At 38.7% G+C, this 24890-nt stretch overlaps 1 protein-coding gene across 1 annotated transcript in view; it reads left to right on the top strand.

Moving 5' to 3' along the window:
* Wdr63 (WD repeat domain 63) overlaps positions 1–24890 on the top strand; it is a 57194-nt gene that overhangs the window by 15915 nt on the left and 16389 nt on the right. Inside the window, exons 6-16 of the mRNA XM_005385141.2 lie at positions 1587–1736; positions 2904–3103; positions 6326–6442; positions 10818–11008; positions 11778–11902; positions 14151–14240; positions 15893–15979; positions 17541–17669; positions 18768–18841; positions 20222–20366; positions 21537–21624. Coding sequence (XP_005385198.1) covers positions 1587–1736; positions 2904–3103; positions 6326–6442; positions 10818–11008; positions 11778–11902; positions 14151–14240; positions 15893–15979; positions 17541–17669; positions 18768–18841; positions 20222–20366; positions 21537–21624 — 1396 coding nt within the window. The remainder of the gene's footprint in view (positions 1–1586; positions 1737–2903; positions 3104–6325; positions 6443–10817; positions 11009–11777; positions 11903–14150; positions 14241–15892; positions 15980–17540; positions 17670–18767; positions 18842–20221; positions 20367–21536; positions 21625–24890) is intronic.

Below are 24890 nucleotides of genomic sequence, written 5' to 3'. Positions count from 1 at the left end.
TTAATTTCCTGTCACCTTGTCTGTAATTCAGTATTGCTTGTGTTGTTCTTGTGCTATTTTGCAAATGGATGTCTGTTTGTTAATATGTTTTCTTTGTTTTATTTTTAAAATAAAAAAAATAAAAGGATTACACTTCAAAAGGTAAAAAAAAAAAAATGGTAGCACCAATAGCACTCATTTCCAGGATGACTGTGAGGATTAAATTGGGTTAAGACAAAGTCCTTCATTCAAGGTGGGCAAGAAAGATAACAAATTTATGAAATTCATGTGACTGTCCTTCAGTGTCATGTGGTCAAAATGAGGGCAGTGATTTGGAAGGTTTGGTCATATTGTTCAAGGGAATCAGAAGAGTTTGTATGGTTGTTCCATAAGCAAGAAAAAGTAAAGGAAAGCCACTGAATTTTAAAATAATGAATAATTTCTAGTTAAAAACAATCTTTCATTTATTTTCATTTTTGTCATTGCTTTTCTCTGTTTTTAGTGTTTTATTATTGTGAAATATTTTAAAGGTGCAGAAAAGTACAGGGAGTAGTATAACCAGTATCTATACTGTCGTCACTCAAAATGAGTTTTTACCTCAAAACTTACTTTATTTTATTTTATTTATTTTTGTTGTTGTTGTTGTTTTTCTTCTGGTACCAGGAATCAAACTCACGACCACGCGCTTGCCAGGCAGGCGCTGTGCCACTGAGCTAAATCCCCAGGCCCAAAACTTATTTTAAAAAGGAAAACTTTTAACTTATTCTAAAGTTGTTATATTATCTTCTTGTCTATGATTTTATGATTTACCATATATGTATACTCCACAAATAATGTGCTTTGCTTTTATTAATTGAAAATTTACATACAAACTATATCATGTTATATAAATTACTCAACTTTAAAAATTTTTATTATTGTATGTTAGTAATACATAATGAATACATTCATCTTGTGATAAATATACATATCACATCTTGGTCTCTTTTATTCAACAATTTTTGGTTTTTGCTGAATTTTAAAATTCTCGGATCTATAAATATTAATACATGTAGGTATTATATATGTAGATTGACTTTGTTCATTATACTTGCTTTGTGAGGTTTTGTTTTATGACTATAGCATGGTGTGTCCCATTCATTTCCCTAGAGTTATTTATTTGGTGGTCATGCTTTCACTGTAATAAATAAAGCAAAAGTGACTATCTTAGTTTTAAGATTTACTCCTAGTATTTAAGGGATAGCACCTTTCTCATGTTTATATTTCTCTTGTCACAGTACCTTTCATTGAATCAGAGAAAATTAGTTTTCTATTTTTTCATCAAATTAAGGTTTTGTCTTTGTATAGTAAATGCTTTTTTCTAATGATGTATCATTTCCTTATTTCCTCATCTATCTTTTTCTCCTATCTTCTTTCTATATATTTGATCACTTTTCTGCTTTGCAGTTTACTTCTCATAATTCAAAGGCATTAACTGATAAATCAGACAAATAGGAAGTGATAAATAAACTTACATAAAAGTAAAGTTTATACATACAAAATATATGCGTGTGCCTATAAACCTAAATTTGGTCGTGTATTTTAGAATGCTATTTATTTAACTGTAGGCCCCAGAAGTGCCAGAAGAACAAGAAGAATATAAAGAACTTATTCCTGAAGAAATATTTACTTATGTACCACCTGTCTCTAAACCTTGGGTGTCCTTGGGCAGTGAAAAAGAAATTGAGGAAGAATCAGTGAAGAAATCTACAAAGCAGGTCAGAGGCTTAAGTATGATCGCCAGTCATTACCTCGTTGTATCTGTACAACATTTATTCTCAAGGGATCAATATAATTTGCTATATGTGCTATGGGGATACATTTTTTTGTTTTTGTTTTCGTAAAATAATTTTCTTAAGCAGGAGTTATGACTTGAATCTGTCCCCCCAGAAAGATACATCAAAGCCCTAATCCCAGTACCTCAGAATGTGACCCTCTTTGGAAATAGTCTTTGCAGATGTAATTAATTACGATGAAGTTGCATTTGAGGAGGGTCGGCTCCTAACCCAAACTGATCAATATCCTCATAAGAGGAAGGCCGTGGGGGACAGAGTGATAAGAGGAACGCCATGTGAGGAAGAAGCAGAGATGGGAGGGATGTATCTACAACTCTAGGAACACTGAGGGTTGTTGCCCAGCACCAGAAGTTGGAAGCAAAGTGAGGACAGGCTTTTCTCCCCTGAGCCTTCCAAAGAAACCAGTCACCAACCTCCACAGCTATGAGAAGTAAATCACTGTGTTTTAAGCCAGGCAGGTTGTAATACTTCGCGATGGCAGCACTGAGAAGTTTATTCAGTGGCAGTCCGTCCCAGAGCAGCTCCTGAGAGGAGGATTTGTGCGTGAGTGACTTACTGTGACAGTGTCCCGTAAGATAACATGAAGAGGAGTGGGACAGGGACATGGAAGGAATCCCAGGCAAAAGCCCTACAGAGGGCTGTGGCCTGAACATTTAGAGGAACTCTGGAGTAGAAATTACAGTTTAGGGGCTGGGGATTTAGCTCAGTGGCACAGCACCTGCCTGGCAAGTGCAAGGTCGTGCGTTTGATTCCCGGTAGTGGAAAAAAAAAAATTACAGTTTAAAGTTGTCCCAAAAAGCAGCCAAGAAGAGGGGCTTCCCTATGGCTCCTCCCAGTCCACCACTGCCGCTGTGTAAGCTGCAGTCACTCCTTGCAGGCGGAGTGGCTTTACTAGAGCAGCCCATCAAAGAGGACCCGGTGCAGCCCGTGGGGATGCAAAGCCGTGGAGCTGAAGGGGAACACAGCGTGCATAGAGAACTCTGAGACCATCTGGGCAGAGTTCCAATACTGCTCCCTGCACATCCGTTTTACTCCAGAGACTTCATGGTGTTACCTTTGCTGTTTACATACATGGTGTTACCTTTGCAGGTGACATACATGATTTCTCGAAAACGCAGTGATTTTGGTGCACCAGTTACATTCAGTGACCAAAATGCTTCCAGTGTAAAAGATGCCTACATCGAATGTACAGCCTACCCAGATAAAAACTTCACCCTTAAGCAACTGGAGAAAAATGTTGCCATGCAAGCAATCCCTCAAATCAAGGACACGAGCACTCAGACAAAATGGTGGGTGTGTTATGGGTTTATGTATTTATAATACCATCAAAAATCTAAAGAAAATTAAATGCAGTTATATGAAGACTCTGTGAAGTTAAAAAAATGAGTGAAGGTAATAATTATGGTGCTAGTCATCTGTCATCTGGAATATTTCCATTCCTCCTAACTGTTGTAGTCTAACACCTAAGTGATGATTTTTATAGTGCAAATTAGCCTTCACTGGCTAGATTTCTTGTTTGGCCGACCACTGCTTACACAGATACACCCATCCAGAGCCCTTGGGGTGGTATCTGAGGTGACCCTTCTCCTCCATGCTGAGGCAGACAAGTGGCGGTACCTACAAAATTCTATGCATCCCATCAAGGCAAAAAATAGCTCTGCTCCTCCATCTATTACCCGACATCTCTGCTTTTCTTTGCAGCAAATCAGCAGCGGCCACACTCTCTGGTTCCATTAACTCTTCCACCATTCCGTCTTGAGCCCAATCCAAGCAGTCTTAGCAGGGCCTCTGGTTGCCCAGTGCAGTGACCTGTGTTCAGACCTTCTTTACTTCACTCCTCAGCAGTGTCTAACAGGATTGACTATTTTCCTTTCTTGAAACACTTTTCTTCCATTTCACTTGGAGGCAACTCTGATTATTCCACTCCTAACTCAAGGCAGCTCTTTCTCGATCTCCTTTACAATCTCTTCTTCCAAGTTTCTTCTTCCTTCTTTTCAAGTTGAAGGATTCCCACGGGTATCTCCTTCTGATACTTTCTCCAACCAGACTTAATTCTGGGGTGACTTTCTCAAGTCCTGGGGTGTTTCCTATCATTTGTTGGCTGATGACTCCCAAGTTTTAACCTCCATCTCTCCCCTAGACGCTATATTTGTTTATCCATCTACTTGAACATTGACAAGTATCTCAAAGTTCATTGCCCAGCCACAAACTTGATTTTCTGCCTGCAAATCTGAAATGTCTTGAATCTTCTTCATCTCAAGAAATAGTAGGGATATTTTCCTAATTACTGAGAACAAAGACCTTGGCCTTTGCTGGGTATATCTCCAAATACTTCCACTGCTCTCAGCCTGGACCAAGGCATTATCTCTTGTTTGAATTATTATATTTCTTGTTCACTGTATTCTGCTACCCATCCTTCCCCTCCTACATTGTATTCTCTGTAAGAGAGCTAAGTAATCCTGTTAAAATATAAGTCACATCATGTCACCTATGAAAGTCTCCCAGTGGTTTTCCATCCTGAAGGGACCTACAGAGCTTCATATGATCTAGATCCTCTTTTTCCTTCTCCCCTCATTTTTCACATCTCCTCTAACTCATCCAATCCTCCTTGAATTCTCCAAACATGTTCATGCCTAGTATGTTTTTACTTACAGTTCCTTTATACAGCATACTCTTTCCCTCCTTCACTCAGGCCTCTGCTCAAATGAGGCGTCCCCTGACACGCCCAGATAAAGGCAACAACTCCTATTACTGGCTGTCCCCTTAGTCTATTTTTTATCATGGTTGTATCACCGCTTAATGCTGTATTTTTCACTGTCTCTCTTCTCCCCACAATCCTTACAACTTACGCTCTATGGAAGAAGAACTTTGTCTTTTTGTAATTGCTAGATCTCTAACTCCTAGCATGGTTCCTGGCAGGTACTTAATAAATAGATGGGGGGCGGGGAGGAATGGAGCAAGGAAAAGGACAAAGTTAAGGGAACATGCATGGTATAATGGTGTATTTAATTTCAGAGTCGTGAAATACACAGGGAGAGAGTGGAAAAGAATCAAGAGACAGAAGCATAGACTGCATTATGGGAGAGGCAGGCCTTTCAAACCTATGTAAACCAGTTCAGAGACCATGGAAGTGCAATGTTAAAGTCAGGGCACATATACACGGACAGCAAAGATTGGGCCAAAACTGGATCAGAAACAAGGAAAATACATGAACTGAGAGGATAGAACCAGAGGAAGTGCAGAGGCTTGGTAATCAAGTCCTAATGGGGAAAGGGGGCATCAGATATCCATAAACACCAAGAAGTAAGAGAGAGACAGAAAGGAGAGAGGTAATCTATATGTTCCAAAGAACTTTAGAGTTTGAGACAATTTCTAAGCCAAGCCAGCCCAAGACTTCTGCTGTGTTTCTACAAGGGTACAAACAAGTCCCAAGAAGGTGTCAGATAGACTTAGAAGGGACAGTAAGCCTTCAACGACAGCGAGCCCAATCACAAGACTTTGGACACATTCAACTAGGCTCTCAGTGAATGTGGGTTGAGTATAATAGTGACGGCTGTAGAAGGAATAAGCACGTGATAAGAAGGGACAGACCCTGACTCACAAAACCGAAAGTAAAGCAAAAGGAATTCAAATGAGTCAAACTTAGAAGACTGGGAAAATCCTGGTTCCTCTTCCTAAGCTCAGACCATCAGTAGCTGGTGGGAGGTGGAGAAGATTGGAGTGTGATTGTAATGGAAGAAAGCGTGACAACTCGTGACAGCTTCAAAGAGCAACGGCAGTGAGAGCAAATGCTTCATGCTCCGGCCGCACACCAGGCGTTCTAAGCGCTTTACACATCCACTCAGGCCTCACAAATACCCTTTGCAGGGGCCATTATCCCTACTTTATAAATAAAGAAACTGAGGCAGAAGTTGAAAGTACAAGCTCAATGTTTAGAATGTGATTTAAGTTGAAACAATAACAGTTTTGCTAAAAAAACAACAATCACATTTTAAAAATAAATAAGAGCTGCCAGGGCATGGTGGCACATGCCTATAATCCCAGCACTCGGGAGGCTGAGGCAGGAGGATCATTGTGAGTTTGAGACCAGCCTGGGCTGCAAAGTGAGCTCAAGGCCAGCCTGAACTGCATAATGAGACCCTGTCTCAAAAAGACAGAAAAAAAAGAAATACTGAAAGAATGAAATAGAGAGAAGAGACAATAAAGTGAGTATGGCAAATGTTACTAATTGATGAATCTGGGTGAAGGGTGTGCAGGAGTTCCTTATACCCTCTCATAACTTTTCTATAAGTTTACAAGGATTTCTAAATAGCAAAAATTTTACAAAAGAAGACCTTTGAAATTATGTCAGGGAGAAATACAGGTAGACTTTGAATGATGGTCACTATCTGTTACCTAGGATAAAGGAAAAAATTCAAGTATAGAATTTAAATAAAGTAATATCCTAAGATGAACTTTTGACCTATAATGACCTATATTTGCTTTTCTTTTATCTATTTTTAATATTTTAGGACATATCCCAAAAATGCTAGTACACAATATTATGCAAGAGAATTCTCAGAAGAGGAAAAAGAAAGAGTTGGACAATCAAAATCGTTGACTGATTTTCTGAACAATGTGTCCACAAGGTAAATATATATATATATATTAAATTTTAAAAATACAACACAGAATATGCATATTTACTTATAATACTAAGTCTTAATAAGAAACTCTAAGGTGGAAGCCATGAAGTCAGTTATCAACTATGCATAAACATATCACACATTCATAAATTCTTCACATTGTTTAGAAATATTTTACCCTTCTATTGCTAAAAAATATCCTAGACCTTCTATGGTAGGGCCATGCCAAACACCAAACACAGTGTGACTGAGTGAATGTGTGAGGATGTTTTCATAATTGCAAGTCAACAATTACAGGTTGAGCATAACGTATCCAAATTGCTTAGGACCGAAAGAGTTCAGATTTTGTTGTGCAAGAGGCGGGAATATTTGCATACACATGATGAGATACCTTGAAATGAGTCCCAAGTCTAAACACGACATTCATTTCATGTATATGTTATGCATTGAACTTGAAGATAATTTTATACAGTATTTTAAATAATTGTAGGTATGGAATGTTTTACTTATAGTGTCGTGTCAATGTCAAGCAGGTGCACATTTTTGGATTAAGGATGCTCAGTCTATATTTGTATTTACTGTGGTTTATTTTATTATGAGAAGGTCTTTTCTCCCCTCCTCTCCCTCTCTGCTTCTAAGCTTCACTGACTTTTACAGGATGATGAGAATGAGCAAGCTAAGGATGATAAGGATAATTATTATGATGATGAAACTATTTGCAAAAATATCTTTGTAAATGAGAACCTGAATTCAATTCAGACGTCCTTTCTGAACATGTCACTGTTATCGCTTATTTTGGGGTTGACTGCAATTCTTACTGGGTCAGAAGGAGAAAAGTCTTCAAAACAACCCCTATTCTGCCTAGAACCCTGGTCAGAGTCCTGGGTCTTCCAAGCAAGAGAAAGGGCTTGACGGGGTCTTATCAAGCTGATACAAAATTCAGAGCAGTGGGAATAATAGTGAAATATTCCGCCAGCTGTACTGAAGAGGTTGGTTTCCATTTCTTTTTAAAATTAAAAATGCAGTGGTCACATTCATAAATTGCTTAAAATAAGCTTTTTTCTTTTAAGAAGACACTAAGTCTTTTAGGCTGAATTAAATGTACTGAAAATTTTTTATAACAATTCTAAAAAGTCGACACTTATTCCTAGAGAGGATCTGTTTCAAAAACTCACTGAATCACCCAGAGTGCATAAACTATTGGCCACTCATGCACAGGGAGCATGCTGCATTGAGACAGGAATAAGAAAACTTTAAATTTCTTTTCCTGTGTCACAATGGTCCCAGAAGAGTGGTCAGGTTCCCGGATACCTGGCAACCACTTTAAACTCAAGTATTATAATTCTTCTCAGAACAGACTTTTTCTCCTCTAATCAAATGACAAGTCAAGTTAAACAAAAATAGTTCTCAAATTAAACAGTTTATTGCAATGCACAAAAAAGCAGAGTAAGCAAAAATAAGTTAAAGAAATATAGGCAAAAATAGGTTTAAAAAAATTACTTGGGCAGTCGGGCATGGTGGTGCACGCCTGTAATCCCAGCCCTCAGGAGGCTGAGGCAGGAGGATGGTTGCGAGTTCAAGGTTAGCTTGGGTTACAAAGTGAGCTCAAGGCTAGCCTGAACTGCATAGCGAGACCCTGTCTCAAAAAAAAAATACCTGGGCAGAGCGCTAATAACAAACCAAACACCATGAATCCAGAGAAGAAATTGTCCAAGTTGTCCTGGAGACCAGTAGTCCTTCACTCCCTTCATGATGGCACTTCAGTGGGGTGTGGGTGCTATCACGTTGTCAGCAATAAAACAAGGGACTCGGGAAGAGATTTCAGTAACTCATGCCACACGAGAGTGGGTGAATGAATGTTCAGAGTGGAGTCCAGCAGGCTGTGTCTCCAATGGCAGTCGCAGGCAGTGGTATTTGTGGGTTCAGAAGGTGGATTAGTCCGTTTCCAGATTTCAGCCATCAAAGGAAAAGCCCCGAATGCTAACCATCATATTCACGTATCAGTGCTCATCTATGTGTCCGTGTGACCACAGATCAACCACTGAGCTCAGTTATAGCTTGTGTTACCAGACAAGACCTCGGAATGGATTTAGTCCTGTCAAAGCACAGTTACATTGATTATAATTAAAATACCACCTTACCTAGGTTCACAAGAATCACATGACAAAACCACAACATCCATATCAAAGCTAAGTAATCATTTAAAGTTTCCCTAGTAAGAACTTAAAAATGAGAGGTCCATTTGCATCTGATCAATTTCTAGGAAAGACTAGCCTTGAAGTTAAAAAGGAAAGGTATGAAATAAATGGTCAAATCAATGGCCAGTTTTCAATTATCTACATGGTATGTTATCATTAGGCTTGGGCTTTTGTTCTCCCCTTTCAAGTGTCATGTTTATTTACAAAAAAAAAAAGCCAATAGTGACTGGTTTTTTATTTCCTTCCTGAGATATAGGAAGGCAAAGTAAGCACTATAGAAAGAAAAAGGGAAAATTAACACAGGAATTATAATAACACTGGCCCAAAGAGTAAATAAGAAACCCACGTTTATATCACTGCTATACGTCCAGCTTTAAAATTGTCTAAGGTTTATTTAATATTTTTAAATTAATAGAAGCCTGATTTTGTTCTGAAATAAAGCCCTTTCAGAATTTCTTTCTTTCACTTAAATTTTATTCAAACCATACCTAAAAGAATCATTATTTGCAAAAGAAAAAACGGTAAGAAAAACTTTCAAGGGATTCACAAAGCAACCATTTGGGGTTTAAAAAAAAAAAAAGTGCTATTCCCGGACAAGTTTTGCCAGACCCGGGTTTCTCACTCTCAGGAACCACAAGGTTCTTCCTGGGAATGGAGAAACTGGAAACCAGAGGGAAGCGCCGGCTTCACTTCCCGCTGAGAATCACTGCCGTGTTCTGGTTGGGAGGAAGGCACCGAAACCAGAGTTAAAGCTCTGCCTCCCACTTGTCCCTTGTGAATAAAATGCCTCTGCTTTCCAGCTGAAGCAGAAAGGAATACAGCTCTGCAGATGCTAAGGATTTTCCTTGAAACTGAATGTATGCAGAGTTAGTCAAAGATACGGTGCCATACCTCCAGGTGTCCTGTGAAACTTCAGACTGCGACACCCAGGTCAGGAGTGAAGCCTTTCTCACAAGCTCCGGCCAAGCTGGCACCGCCGACCCGTGAGCCACACTTTAAGCACAAGGGCCTAGGACCTGCTTCTGCCATTCTATTTGGAATGATAAAGTAGAAGAATTTAACCAATTAAGCTGTGGCGGGATGTACAGATTAGTGACAGAGGCATCAGATGGGACCCCTTTTATATTTACGGATAATCTGTTAGGATATTTCGTGTCCACATGTACTTGTCTAGATAAAGAGCTTTTTCTTGTTTTAACAAATTCATAATTGAAAACTACTCTTACGGTTTACTACACCTATCAAATAGACATTATAGTAATTATTTAAAAGCAAGAGCCTGTCAAACCAGGGTCCCTGGACTACTAAGAGATGATCCGAGCATTCCTATCGTTCCTTAACATTAGCGTTTTTTGAGTTATAATTCTGCGTTTTAGGGACTGCCTCATATACTGCGGTAAGTGGATGGAATTAAGTACAGTGTTCCCACGCATTGTGGCGTTGTGATAACTAAAACCGCCCGGTGCCATTACGCACACAATCATGCACACTTCTCAACTCCAGATCTCCCTTTCCCCTTGGTGAGAATTTCTTATTTGTTTTTTGGAGTGCACTTGCATGTGTATGTGTATGCATGCTTGTGTATATGTATATACACACACACACATACACACATATTTATACTCACTGTATATATTTGAGCTCTCCTCATTTCACATAAGTGATCACTTAGCACTGAAAATGCCTTAGAAAATTGCCTTTTGTGTCTGCTTGGGCTTCCCAGGGAGCACCCGAGAGCAGCTTAGCAGTAGAGATTTTGTAAGGGTCACACAGTGAAAACTGGAGGAGAGGAAGCAAAATGGGGCAAGGAGAGGTTCTGAGGAATTGTTAACCAACAAGCAGGACCTCCAGAAGGCGGCCTGTGGGACACTGGCCTGCTCAGTTGCCGGCTGGAGACAGTGCAGCCTGCCCTCGGAACCTGAGGGAGACCAGGAGGTTGCCAGAGGCTGGCAGCTAGCACACTCCTGGCAACTGAACAGCCAGTTCTTGAAAGAAATTCTGAGTAGCATCCTGCCATGAGATTTTTCCTCCTCAGTCATTGATTCACCTGGGGTCAGTCATTATTACCAAATATAACCAAGAAGTATTATTTTTGTTCAACATACATGAAGCGCTGCGAAAATGCATCATTAAATACTAACATCCAACATTTTAATTGCTTTTTCTTAAAAATAAAATAGTGTTGAAATAGCCCTGCAACAAAATGAAATTATGAACCTATTTATTGATGACTGGAAGTCCTTGGCCGAAGAAGAAGGCACCTTTGGGGACAAAACTGATACCCACCTGAAAGAGTACCAGTCCTTCACTGACCTGCACAGCCAAACAGAGAAAATGATTACCTGCGTCTCATGGCATCCAACTATCTACGGTGAGATGGACACGACAGGGATTCCCTTTTGTGCTGACACTGAAATAGTGCTGCTTTTCTGTATAAAATTATAAACTAGATCGATTTCAATGAAGCAACTTCTGTTTGCTGAGTTCCAGGCACCTGCCAAGTGCTTCCACACCGTGGCTGCCTTGTGTCCCTCCCCCACCCAACCACCCCGTGGAATGCACTCGTTTATCAACTGTTTACACTGAGAGGATCAAAGCTCAGCTCCGGAAACTGTCTTGCTCAGCTCTCTGTGCTGGGGCAGTGCAGAGCCTGGATTTGACACGGGCCTGTTGGGCTCCCGGGCTGAATTCCCCCTTCCTAATTCCCCTTCTCTAATTATTGGCAAAAACAGGAAACATAACCCTCGGAGAGTATTCCGCAATTAAGGGGAACAGAAATGTGTGAATGTAAATCCAAGAAAAGGGTTGTCTCCCTCACGTTCCCCACTGGCTCTTTTCTCATAAAAAAGAAACAAAACATTGTTTTCCTCACTTGATCTTCAAAGTGCACTATTCATTTTACACTAACAGCACATCTCACTGTGGACCACCCACACGCAAGAGCTGGATGAATGACATGCGGCCCAGGGATACCGTTACACAGCAGAGCTCTAAGAAAGCTCTTGCTCCCCTTTGGAATATGTACACTCAAATCTCAGCAAAATGGAAATGAACCGTGACTGTTTAGAAGAGCACCCGCTGCAGGCCCTCCACCATGGACAGCTGCTGCTGACTTTAATTTCTACTTGTGTTTTAATCAGGGCTAATAGCAGTGTCGGTGGCTGTGCGACTTGCCTTTGAAGACAGAGTCCACTTTTCTGGGAAATTGTTGTTGCAACCATCACTGATTCTTTTCTGGAGTTTCTCTGACCCCATACATCCTCAGGTAATTAATGAACTGCCCACATAGCCTAAAACCTTCAAGTACTACTTTCTCATGTATCTTTAGCTGTGTTTTATTTTAAAGCACTTTATAATCAATTAATATTGTAAACCCTTGTAAAGTTGGCATGTCTTCAGTGCAGAACTTGTCGTTTGAACAAAACTAAAATTTATACTTTGTTTCTTGAAGTGATATATTGAACAAATCAGTTCAATATATTACTGAAAAAAAGATCATAAAAGCAATATTTAACCGTTTTTCCCTGGTAGTGAGGATTGAAACCAGGGAATACATCTCCAACCCTTTTTAGATTTGTTTTTGTTTTTGTTTTTAGAGGATTTGGATCTCTGTAAGTCACTAAGTTGCTCAGGCTGGGCCCAAACTTGGGATTCTCCTGCCTCAGCCTCCCAAAGTGATGGAGTTATGGGCATGCACATGTAGCTCAAAATATTTTTTTAAAACAAACTTTTATGGGCTTTATTTAAATACTGGTTGCTCAGATGCAAGCAGAATTTCTCATGAATTTCCTCAATTCCAGGGATCACCACTAGGTGATGGTAATGAGTAGAGATGCCTGTGAATACCAAGCGGGGCGGGGGTGGGGGGTGGTGGCAGCTGCTTTTCAGCTCTCTTGTTGCCAAGAAAATCAGAAACTTTGAATTTTGTATGAAATTTTCCAATTTTAAATACCTTAATGAAAACCAAACACACACACATAAAAAAACCCACTCAAACCAAGTCAAAACATGTAACAACCCACATAAAATAAGACTGACGGCTGGACTTGTTCCACAGAATTCCAGTTTCCGCTTACTGGTAAGTGCTTGTTAGTGTTAGGTTATGGCTTTTCAGTGCCTTAAATCTCCTGATAATCGATTTGTTTCTATTAGACATCGCATAATTAAGGCTTTCCCTAATAAGCCTGAGCTTCCTCTTCTTCGCTCTTCTTTAGTTCATCTGAATTAAAGCAGTCTAGCTGCATTAAATTCTAGACATTTTATTACAGACCCAGAGGTCAAATGACAGATCTCTGGCTCCTCACTGTCAGCCTGCTTAGCACAGAGCAGACCCATTCTCCCGCGGGAGCCCAGCCACGTCTGCTCCATGGACCCACACTCCACTCCTCGCCACAAAGCTTGGCTGCCCTTCCGGCCAGTTAGGAAGAGGAAAGCAAGACCCTCTTTTTCTCTGTTTTAAAAAATAACTCTTAATAGACAAGCAAATAATATTTTTAAGGAAGAGAGCAAATGGTTTATTTGTCTTTGTTCTATTCAAAAGCATACACACAAGATAGTTAAGACAGTTATACAGCTAGCTTCTCTTAGTTCCTTGAAAAGATAGCTTTGTTCTAATATGTTTAGACAAGATATCACGCCTGTATCTTGTACTCTGATTAACTACTAGGAAGATAAAATACACAATGCATCAACTATTGTAACTGTCCTACTCACCTGTTTTGAAACTTTGTTTCATTATCTTTTTTCTTTTAAAAAAAAGATAATAAAATGATTTTATTTTCAAAAGTATAGATTTTTCTAGAATTCACAAAATACCAAATAAACCAAGACAACTCACCCCGTTCTAGCTGGATAGCTGTAGCTCAGTGGTGGCAAATGAATAGCCTACTAAGACCTGTTTTTCTTCTGGCTGCTACAGCTGAAGAACAGTAATAATGCCAGAATTCTGCTTGGTAGGAACATAGCAGCATAGGTGCTAAATGTTGTTAATATAAGTATTCCTTCATGCTTATTCTTCTCCTGCTGGGCTTTATGTTATTCTGAAAGTGGATTATTCTCAGCAGCAATAACTCCACATTCTCTCATCCAGTCAATTTTGGTTTTTGAGTGCACACTATGTGCCAGGCTGGTACACAGGAGGGAATAAAGACAAGGATCCTGTTGCCCTCACACAGCTTATCTGCCACACATTTTAGAAGCGCTGATTTCACAGTCTTTTTGTTTGGACAAATTATAACAGGCCTCGTTAATTACGACCCTTTGGGTGGGTGAGGAAAGAGACCTGAATCCCCATGACAGTGTACCCACTCCCACAGGTACGTCCATGTCCATGATAAAACTTAATGAAAGTACCTTCCAGAGGTAGAGTTCCAAGAACAGACTCTAGTGCACATTGCTTATGCACTATGAATGCCTGTGCTATAAAATTACACTTTTCACTGTCTTTACATTTGCTGGCCTTGATCTTAACAGGTTTTCTCCCTCTTTTCTTGAATTTGTGGTGTTTATCTTAGTTAATGCTGGAGAGCCCAGACGATATCTTCTGCTTCAAGTTCTGTCCGAGTGACCCTAACATCATTGCTGGAGGCTGTATAAATGGACAGGTACCTTAGCTGCTTCTTCACACAGAAAACACTCTGCAGTAAGGTTTTATTTGGTCATTCTTTGAACTCAAGTGCTCAGTTCATCAGTTCAGCATGCTATATATGTGATAGATTTTGGCCGGTAGCACAGAAAGTAATAAAACAATAAAATGCCTTTATTGTGGGCATGGAGAAGACTACACAGGGGAGGGGTTGAAAGGCAGCGAGTCTTCTGAGGGGCAGAGGCAGAGAACAATGATAATATATGGTCAGGCTGGAGGCGGGGATTAGGGGGTGGGCTAGCTGACGTTGCAGGCTAGCATTTGGTGGGAGCATGGGAAGATGAAATAGGATATTACATAAAGGGGAGTAAGAAGTCCTAATTTGACTCTGGGAAGAAGGGTGGGGTTTAGCTCATGGCCTCTAAGGGCTAGTGCCATATTGGCCATGGCATATAGTCTCCAGTAGGTGGTGCCACAGGGGCTCTAAAAGAATTATAAAAACCTATCAATATGTATATTTGCTTTTTTCTCCTTTCCTCTTTAAATTGTATAAATTTTATAAAATTTAGATATCATCCTCCTTTCACAAGTAAAACAAAAATGTGAAAGGTGCTTTGTGATTTAAGTTGAAATTCATTTTGATCCAGCAGGTTTGAGGATTAAAAGGGTAGATGATCATTTTTGTGTGGTTAGGAAAACGTCCTTCTGGTGAAAATTTAAATATCTGCAGCTTTCATGCCCATTTATCCAGAAAAAAATTTTTCAGAGAAACAAATTTTTTTCCCCAATTTCATTCAATGGTAACTGAGGACAACCCAGAGATCATTCTCTAAGCCCTGCAAATCCTGAGATGCTTTTTTTGTTCATGACAAAAACATCACAACTCCTGTAGAATATTTTTTAAATACACAATAAAAATAAAACCATGCATAATTCTGTAACCATGACATTTTAATGTTTATGTGTTTTATCTACTCAGTTATTGAAAACTCATCTACGTTAGTGTTTTACTTTATTCTAATTTTTCAAGAAAATGACCATTCGGGTATATGTAAATTCAGAGTGGGCTATAACCTTCAATCAAATAGAATGTATCACTTACCAGCCTCCTTTGTTATTATTATTATTATTGTTGTTGCTGTTGTTGTTGTTGCTAAGCAATTGGTTATTTGTAATTAATCTTGAAGAATTTAATTCTGAAGAATGTGGTTCTCTTTTTTTTTTTTTTTGGTACTGGGAATCAAACTCAGGACAAGGCACTTGTGCTGCTGAGCTATATCCCAGGCCCTAATTCTGAAGAGTTTTGGAAAACCTTTTTTTTCTATGGGTCTAAATCAGCTGTCCCTAGAGTTGAACACTCCCAAGGACAGAGAAACAAACTTTCTAAAGCAAAGGGCAGCACATGATATTTTTTTTGGCTTTTAAAAATTACCCATATTACTACAAACCCAAAAATAAAAGTGCTGAGGAGCTTTTGGAGAGAAGGAAACATTCTTTTTTATATTTGCTTTAAAAGTTGCTACTTTACTTATGATACAGGCTAGATTTCATTTTCCTCTAAGGTGACTGATTTAACAAGCTGGATACCAACAGTAGTTTAAAAAAAAAATCATTTAAGATCCAATCAGCTATTTCCTGAAAATGTTATAATAACATTTATTTCCATTTTAGGTTGTCCTGTGGGATATCACCGCACATGCAGACCGCATAGAAAGTACCAAAGCAGGCGGTGGTGGAAGTAAAAAAGCTACACTCAAGGTTGGCATCTATAATTTGTCTCTTGCAAGTTTGTTTTTTCCATTCAAGAATTTATTCAAAAGTACGTAACAGAGTTGCCAAACTTAACAAACATTCAATAGAAGAAAGAAAAAAAAAATATTATTTCCCAAGCCTTCACATCTGCTCCTGGACATGCTCTAAATCACTGTCATACGGGCCTTTCATTAAAAAGGCAACAAAACAAGTTGCATCATCCATCTCACATGTTAGGGCCTGGGCTATTGTTCCATAAAATGAAGAAACCATGTCAATGACTAAGGTGATGCCATTGAAAGAGTTCTGGAGTGAAGGGCCAGGTATCTAGCCTGTATAAAATGAAGGGATTACAATCCCTTCTGATCAAAAAAAATATATATATGCCTTGATTTTTTGATGCTGTAAATTCTGTTTTAAGAGTGTTTGAATAAGATTCCTTCACTCCAAACTCAAGTACCTGCTACATTGCCCATCCCTCCGGTCCCAGTTCTTCAGCCTGAATACTGACAGGTCTCTTAGCAACTAATGGTAGTGATATAGGAAAATAGAAACTCCCAACCTGAACAATATCTGGGACGAGTTAATGTTCTCTAAAATAGAAGAATGAATTTTAGGAACAACGGAGGTTAAGGGCAAAATATGCTTATTGAGGGAAAGAAAGCTTCTGTCCAAGAGAAGGATAGAAGGGAGGCCCGAGTGGCTTGCCCCAGACTCTGCCTTTTCTAGGGATTTTATAGAGCAAAACCACGAGGTGAGGCGGGTCCAAGGTATGGGAAAAATGGGAAATCACAAGGTGGATATGAGGTGAGACAAAACTATGGTCAGCCAGTAAGAATTGTTCAGGTAAAATTGATTGAATTGGTATCAAATGGGGATGCAAGTCATGTAACAAGTGGGCATGAACACAGAACAGGGGCTTTTCCTGTAAGGGGTTGGATCAGTGACTCTTCAAGGTGATTGCTACCTGTTTAGAATATCAATCCCTGATGTCTATCCCTAGGGTGGCACATGCCTGTGAGTATGTTTGATCTTTTGTCTTGAGATCTGGCCCACAGCAAGCACCACCTCTCCATTTGTAAGGTATCTTGTCTTCCATACTGGCTCCTTTGAGGGCCTGGCCCTATGTGACTGCCTATAATATTTCTATCTAACTCAGCTGCCTATAACATCAAGAGGTAGGCTTCTGTACATGCATAAAAATAGTCCTTGAAGAAATGGATATCTTGGGCTTGGGATGTGGCTCAGGAGTGCAGTGCTTGCCCTAAGGGCCTGGATTTGATCCCTGGCACTGCAACCAAACAAAAAAAGGATGGAATGTTCCATTGATTATTTAGCCAATACGCCAACAATACATGTGAAATTTAGAAATAAACTCTTGGGCTAAACTGAAGGTGAAAGTCAATAATCCTATTACCTAAATATATGTATAGTATATAAAAACATTAATTTATGTTTTCATGAACAGTTATATTTCTAAGTTTTTAATTTTAACTGGAACAGTCAGGAAAGTATGCATTCACTCATCAGCTCTCTGAAGTGGAACTTTCTTTTAACGTTTCTTCAGCCTATGTTTCTCCTTGAACCAGACAGTAACAAAGAAGCAATGTATATCAGACACTGCGCTGTCTCTTCAATAGAAAGCGGTCATAAGAATATAATTACAGATATACACTGGCTGGCTGACACATTTGAGGTGAGTCTTGGCAGCCTTATGCTTTTTTTCCTGCTGGACTGTAAGTTTTCAGATTTTACCCAATGAAGGTGTTTCAAGTCAATAATTCAGTCAATTCTGAATTGTGAAATAGTCCATGTCGCTATTAATTAAATTTCCATATTTTTAAATTTGCATGATATCTTATTTACAAATTCAATTTTATCTCACAATTATGAAGTTTGTAACACTTAACTGGGAAGATTCATACCAGACGTGGGAATGAGAATAAGGCCAATTTTCAACTAGAAGATTACACAAACATTAAATGCCGTAGGTGGTGTCAATATTGATAGGAGAAAATAAGAGTTTGAGATATAAAAATAAAGTATAAATATTTTACTCCTTTAGCACGTGTGGATTTGAAATTTATGATCTCAGTTATTTAGAGGAGGCAACCTTGAAGATCTGTGACACGCTATAATGTGTAGTTCTGCCCAGGTAGTTTTGCACTGAATGTGCCAAGAAACTGTTGGGTAAAAACTAGTGCGATGAAGAGTCGCAGTGACTGCCCATGAGATACCATGAGAATTTATGAACCCTCCTGCAGATCCTGTAGGAGGATCCTGTAGGAGGAACCTCCTGTATGAGGTTCCCCATGAACCCCATGGGTACCTTTTTTAACACTTAGCCCTTTTCTATTTCTCTCGCTTGCTTAACACCCTTACAAAAGCTCCTACGTGTGGTTCAACCATTAACAGTGAAAAAACTGAAAGAGCTTACATTTCTAATAATAACGAATAATGAAATTATGGCACATCCTCTATGTATTATAACACAATAAAATAATTTATGAGTATACAAGTAAATATTCAAACTATGTGAAGTGAAAAAAGCTCAGGATAGAAATTTATATGCATTCTAATTAAAACAATGTAAAAATGTTTCTGTGACAAAAAACTTAAGTAAGACCATATGACAGAATTGTGTTTGATTATAAAACTTATTTTCCAAATGTCTGTGACAGAATTATGCTTTTATTAAAAGGTTTTTAAAAGATAATTGAAAATGTAAATAGTTACATGAGGAAAAACTTTTCTAGGTAAACAGAATTTACTGTTCTTGCATTTTAAAAACTAGATTAACAGATTCGGCTTTGTCTTTGAGAATCGAAGTGAAATATGCTGTCAACTTGTCACCTGTTCGGCAGATTGGTATGTCTTACTTCAAGTGCTTTTCAACATATTTTTTTTGAGACAGGTTCAAAGGTGGCCTTGACTTCACTTTGTAGCTTAGGCTGGCCTCAAACTCACAGCAATCCTACTGCCTCAGCCTTCCTTGTGGAACTACAGGCATGTGCCACCACTCCCAGCTTCAACATATTTTCATGCAATGTGTAGTTCCTAAGATGTTCCTAAAATCAGTGTCTTCTGTTCCCTAAATAATCTTTACTACAGCAATTAAATTCAATGTAACTAAAGGATAGATTGGTTATAGGGTGTTGCTGTTATAAAACAATTTTTTTTTTGTACTGGGAATCAAACTCAGGACCTTGCACTTGCCAGGCAGGCGCTTATGCCGCTGAGCTGTATCCCCAGCTAAAACAATCTTTTCTGTAGGGATAAATATGTTGGGAAATATTAAGTAAGCTTCCTGGTTGATGATGTTGTGTATTATTATCCTTATTTTCTGCTATTTCACATTCTCATATTTTTTAAATTTGCATGATATCTTATTTACAAATTCAATTTTATCTCACAATTATGAAGTTTGTAACAGTTAACTGGGAAGGATTCTTTTAAAAAGTAGAAGTTTTTACATTTTTAGTGTACATTTATAAAATGTGTTTTATAAAAAGAACTTGGTAGCTTATATTGAAGGATATTCATTTAAATAAAATTATGTCTCTAAGTTTATAAAACTAAGAGTTCATAACAGTGTAGGAAATATAAAAAGTAATATTATTTATCTGGCCTCCAAATACTAGAGAAACTCTCCTGTTAAAAACAGCACTTGATCCCAGTAGAAATAATGACACCTTAGACTATAGAAGCTGTAGCAGCAGAAGGGGCCGTGGAGTGGTAGGAGAAGGCATTGTGACCTTAGCAGTAGCCATGGCAGGAGAGACCTGAGCAGTCCATTGAATGATACACTTTAAGTGGGTGAGTTTTGAGTTACATCTTTTTTTTTGTTTTTTGTTTTTTGTTTTTTATTTTTCTCCGGTACCGGGAACCGAACTCACGACCTTGCGCTTGCCAGTCAGGCGCTTTTGCTGCTGAGCTAAATCCCCAGCCCCTTTGAGTTACATCTTAATAAATCTGTTATATTAAAAAAAGATCACATCATTTGGCAAATTCCGTTTTCATATATGCTAATATTAGCCGCAAGACAAAGGTCATTAAATAACCCTGTAAGTGGTATCGTTCTCTAAAATATCAAATGCAGCACAGCCCTTAATAAGCATCTTACTTTCAGAGACGTTAGAATACAGTCATGGTCACCTTGCTAATGTGTAGCAGCACTAATATGGTCCTGTGGTTACACCTTTCATTTGTATTTAGTAAAAAAAAAAATCCATGTATACTTTCTTTTAGCACAATATGTTTCTGGGATATTAGGCCACTGAAAACTGTAACCCCCACACCAACAGAGAAAAAGAAAGAAGAAACTATTGAAATTCCTTTTGATGTACCGGCTACATTTTTGCACCTAGATCTCTCCTGGAAACCTCTCACTAGGGTAAGCAACAAAGAGTTAGATCCATCCTATTTGCCTGCACAGCTATGTATTTTGCATGCATACACATACGTCTACATATCCTCTAAAACTAGAGGAGTTCAGATTAAGACAGGACTTTATTGTTCATGTATTTATTCAACTAGTAAATCCCTTGACTGAGGGTTATTTTGATACCTGCCTAGACTAAACCAGAAGTCAACATAATTGTGAATTTGAGATTGAGATCTCATGTATAAGCAAACCACAGATTGCAAATGTCAGTGTAATAATTATTCAGTCGTACATCAGACGCTTAAAATTCGCTAAGTGCTCAGGTAAGCCCAGAAAAGCTGATTCGCTCATCCCACTATGGTCAAAAGTCTGCATATTTTGCATATCGATAATTGGAACCTCTGACCAAATAGAACTGAGAAGTAATTGAATTGCAGTCATTTGTATTTCTCTTGAATGACAGAGCTTGAAGAAAAGCAATTTACCTTGAGAACAGGAGGGCTAAGCATATAGAACGTGAGAACACACTTTTTCTTTAGAATGTCTGATCTTAATTCCAAACTTAATATTTTTTTGATTTTTAAGTATCACAAGAACCGCATTATTAAATATTGTATTTGCTTCCAGTGAAAGAAGAGCACGGAGCGATGAAAACATAAGATGTAATTAAAACATATGGTTAACGTTTAAATTTTTAAAAAACCATTACCATGAAAGATGCATTGCCATTAATCTCCCTATGAATACTCTCCTTTGCTTCAAACACACGTTTCCCATTGTTGTCACTTTCTGAAGCAGTTCTTCTAGAAGTCCTCTTTGATGAGTGTCTTTAGTTGCGCCATCAGGGTTGCCTTGATGTCCTGAATCAATTCATTTTGTTGGGTTTTTTTTGTTTGTTTTTTTTTTCCGGTACCGGGAATCGAACTCACGACCTCGCGCTTGCCAGGCAGGCGCTGTGCCACTGAGCTAAATTCCCAGCCCCCTGTCCTGAATCAATTCAAAATGTTTGCCTTTCATGGTCCTTTTGACTTTGGGGACAAGCCAGAAGTTGCATGGTACCACTGGTGAATAAGGCAAAAATAAATCAGTGAGGACTTTTCTGTAAGGCTAAGGATGCATCTTAAGATTATATTGTCCTTTAATTTAAGGATATGTCTTTCTTCTGTGTTCTCCCACAAGATAAAGCTATCTAAGGGTGAAACAAATTTGGACCACTGCCCAACCAGGATAAGCCTGAGTGACGAACAGCTTCTTCCCAAAATATCAGGTAACCAACTGCCTCTAGCCGTTAAGAAGGCATTTAATCGCTTGAATATTCCACATCTGTTTATGCTACGATGACTTCTTTGCTAGAGCAGTCTAATTCATAAAAAGAATTTTAAAAAATCAAACCCTTACTGTTGGGACTTTATAATAGCTATGACGGTTGTAGCCAATACATTATAGCTGTTTAAACACTCAAAATATTTGACAGAATTCAGGTCTTATCTCTAAAGACAGTCACCATATTGTTATTTCTTGGGTCCTGGGAAGACTTTCATGTTATTTTGCGTCCCCTTCAGGTGCACGGCCAGGTATCCACTTATTCTCACCATCCTTGGGCTTATTAACAAGAACACATTCACTAGTTTCTTGATCATATTCTGCTACTGAACCAGCACTGCTTCTCCACTGACTGGGGATCCCAAGTCCTAGCCATTCCACCTTTTTCTCTTCAGACCTGGTCCTCTGTCACCATCTAGTGGCCAGGAACTGCTCACCTTTTTTGCCTGCCTTTTTAGGTCCATGGCATCACCTTTCTAAATACTGTAATGAGTTAAAGAAGTGCTATGTTTACTTTAGTGAGAAAGACTTCGCTCTAAATGGTTTCGGAATCCTTCTTTTGGAATAACCTGCAGGGACTGCCATATATGTGCTCTTCTAAGCAATGGGGCATGGTGGTTGAGTCTAGATTCCGGTCTCGGTTTAACTCCCAAAACCACAGTTTGTTATTTGGCCAGGACTTGCTAGTTTACCTCTCTGTGACTTCATTTATCTTTTGACTTTCTAAAAATAAAAATATAAAGAGGGTAATTGATAAAGGTAACTATCTGATAGGATATTTTGAAGGTAAACAAAGTTAATATACATGAAGCTAGAAGCACACTCAATAGTTAACTCATAATAAGTGTTAACCACTGTGTTGGAGACCCTGTGCAAGTTGCTCAATTTCTCTGAGTCTCTGTTTACTCAGCCTTGGAGGAGAATGAATGCATAATGACCTGGGTAGAGACTGAATGAAATGGTTCGTGAAAGCCCACAGCTTGGTGCCTGGTTTGTAGTAGGCATTCAGTAAATGTTAGCTGCTAGCATTATGATCCCCACTAGTGAAAAGTCCGCGACCTGGGAAGATGATTTGAATTTACTAAATATCCAAAGTACATTCACTCAAGTTTGAGTAAATGTAGCTGATGACGTTTTTCTCTGGCCTCCTCCTCTTTGACTAAAACACTGTTGCTTTGGAACTCACACTCTCACTAGCGCTTGTGGTTTTCCTGTCCTGTTAGTTCTTCAGTTTGTCTTCCTCTGTTTTCTTTCCTTGCTGCCCTCTGATCATGAATCGACCCCAACTTTACCTTTAGCTATGCGCTTCCCCGCTATACACTTTGCTTTGGGTAATGTGGTCTACCTTTCACCTTTGCTGAGAATTCTCCACCTGACCATTTACTGTCTCCTCAGTTTGAACCCGATCTACCCTCTCAGAGTCAATGTGTGCAGACCTGAATTCCTAACTTGAACCATCGCTACCTCTGTCCTTGTGCCCCCGCTTCCAGTCTTTCACTCAAAATAATCGCATCTTCTTTTGAAACATATCTCACAGGTGCCTCTTGTTTTTCTTTACCAGAGGTAACTCCATAAGTCAGGGTCTCCCTTGTTAGGCCAGGGGCCTCGGAACTTTTTGGTTTTGCACTTCATAGATAGACATTTTTAGTACAAATTTCCAGTGCACATTTACATTTACAACTTATACACTTCTTTCTCTACTGATATACTTATTATACACATTATTTTGAAAAAGAAAAGCAGAAATAAGAGTTTAGAATCTGAAATATTTTGATGATCTTTTAATATTAAATGGATACTATGGGGGTGGGGTATATAGCTCAGTGGCACAGTGCCTGCCTGGCAAGCTCAAGGTCCTGAGTTCGATTCCCATTACCCAAAAATAAATAGATAGAAACAACATTCCTATTTGCTTTTCCTAAATGTGTTATAACCTTTTAATAAGAATAATATAATTGTGCCTAGTTATTTATTGAAATGTTCATTTACACTTGGGAATACAGCTATTTAAAATTATTACCAGGCATGGCGGTACATGCCTATAATCCCAATGCTAAGGAGGCTGAGGCAGGAGATTGCTGTGAGCTCAAGTATAGCCTGGGCTTCATAGTGAGTTCAGAGGCAAACCTGAAGTACATAGCAAGACCCTGTCTCCAAAAAAAGCAGAAATAAATAAATGAGATACAGATTCTTTAAGTAGTTATGTGTTTGTCTTGTTTTGGTACTTGTTTTTAATGCCTTAACTAGTAAGAAAAAAGACTTCTCACTCCATGTAGATGCACAAACAAATCATGATAATAATTTAATTTTTGTACAGATTTATGCTAATGGTTTTTAATGTAATATTCATCTTTGATATAGCTGAAGTTTTTGGCCCTGTCTTAGTTTTTGTTTGTCTGTCTGTTGACTGGTTTTTATACTTGTTGTTTTCCCATGGATAATATATTCCAGAGCACTTGTTGAGTAGGGGGTGATAAGAAATTTTTATGAACATCTCTACCATCTTTCCTAGATTTTTAGTATCTTTGAAAACTAACAGATGACCTGGAAAATGCCTAAGACATATCTTTAAGAAAACAGAAATGCAAACAAACAAACAAACCTAAAATATGATCCAGGCATGGTAGCTCACGCCTATAATCCCAGCACTCAGGAGGCTGAGGCAGGAGGATTGCTGTGAGTTCACATCTAATCTGGGCTACATAGTGAGTTCAAGGCCAGTCTGAATTACCTAGCAAGGTTGGGGATATAGCTCAGTGGCATAAGCACCTGCCTGGCAAGTGCAAGGTCCTGAGTTCGATTTCCGGTACCAAAAAGAAAAAGTAAAAGTTACCTGAACTACCTAGCAAGACTGTGTCTCAGAAAAATTTATATATTCACAGAAAAGTGAGTAGAGGGAAAAACACTGCTTATCTCTAGAAGGCATAATAATAGGTGCTTTTGCTCTTCTACTCATATTTTTTCTATTTTCTAAAACTTCAATAAATAATACTCATTTAGACTCATAAAAGTTTATTTTAAAACAAATGATATCAAGTTGTTTAAACAAACAAGTTTTATCTATACTGTATTATATAGTATGGTACAGTCATTGATGTTTTTGTTTGAAAAAAGGGTTCCACTGCTAACTTAGCGTCTAAAAGTACTTATACTTATGCCTGCCACATTAGGAAGGGAAAGGACAAATATGGATAGATGTGTGTGGCAAGG

This window comes from Chinchilla lanigera, unplaced genomic scaffold, assembly GCF_000276665.1.
Source record: "Chinchilla lanigera isolate Chin_1 unplaced genomic scaffold, ChiLan1.0 scaffold00022, whole genome shotgun sequence".
Lineage (NCBI taxonomy): Eukaryota > Metazoa > Chordata > Mammalia > Rodentia > Chinchillidae > Chinchilla > Chinchilla lanigera.
The sequence above is the reverse complement of the archived record's forward strand: the minus strand, read 5'-3'. Positions and strand labels throughout refer to the sequence as shown.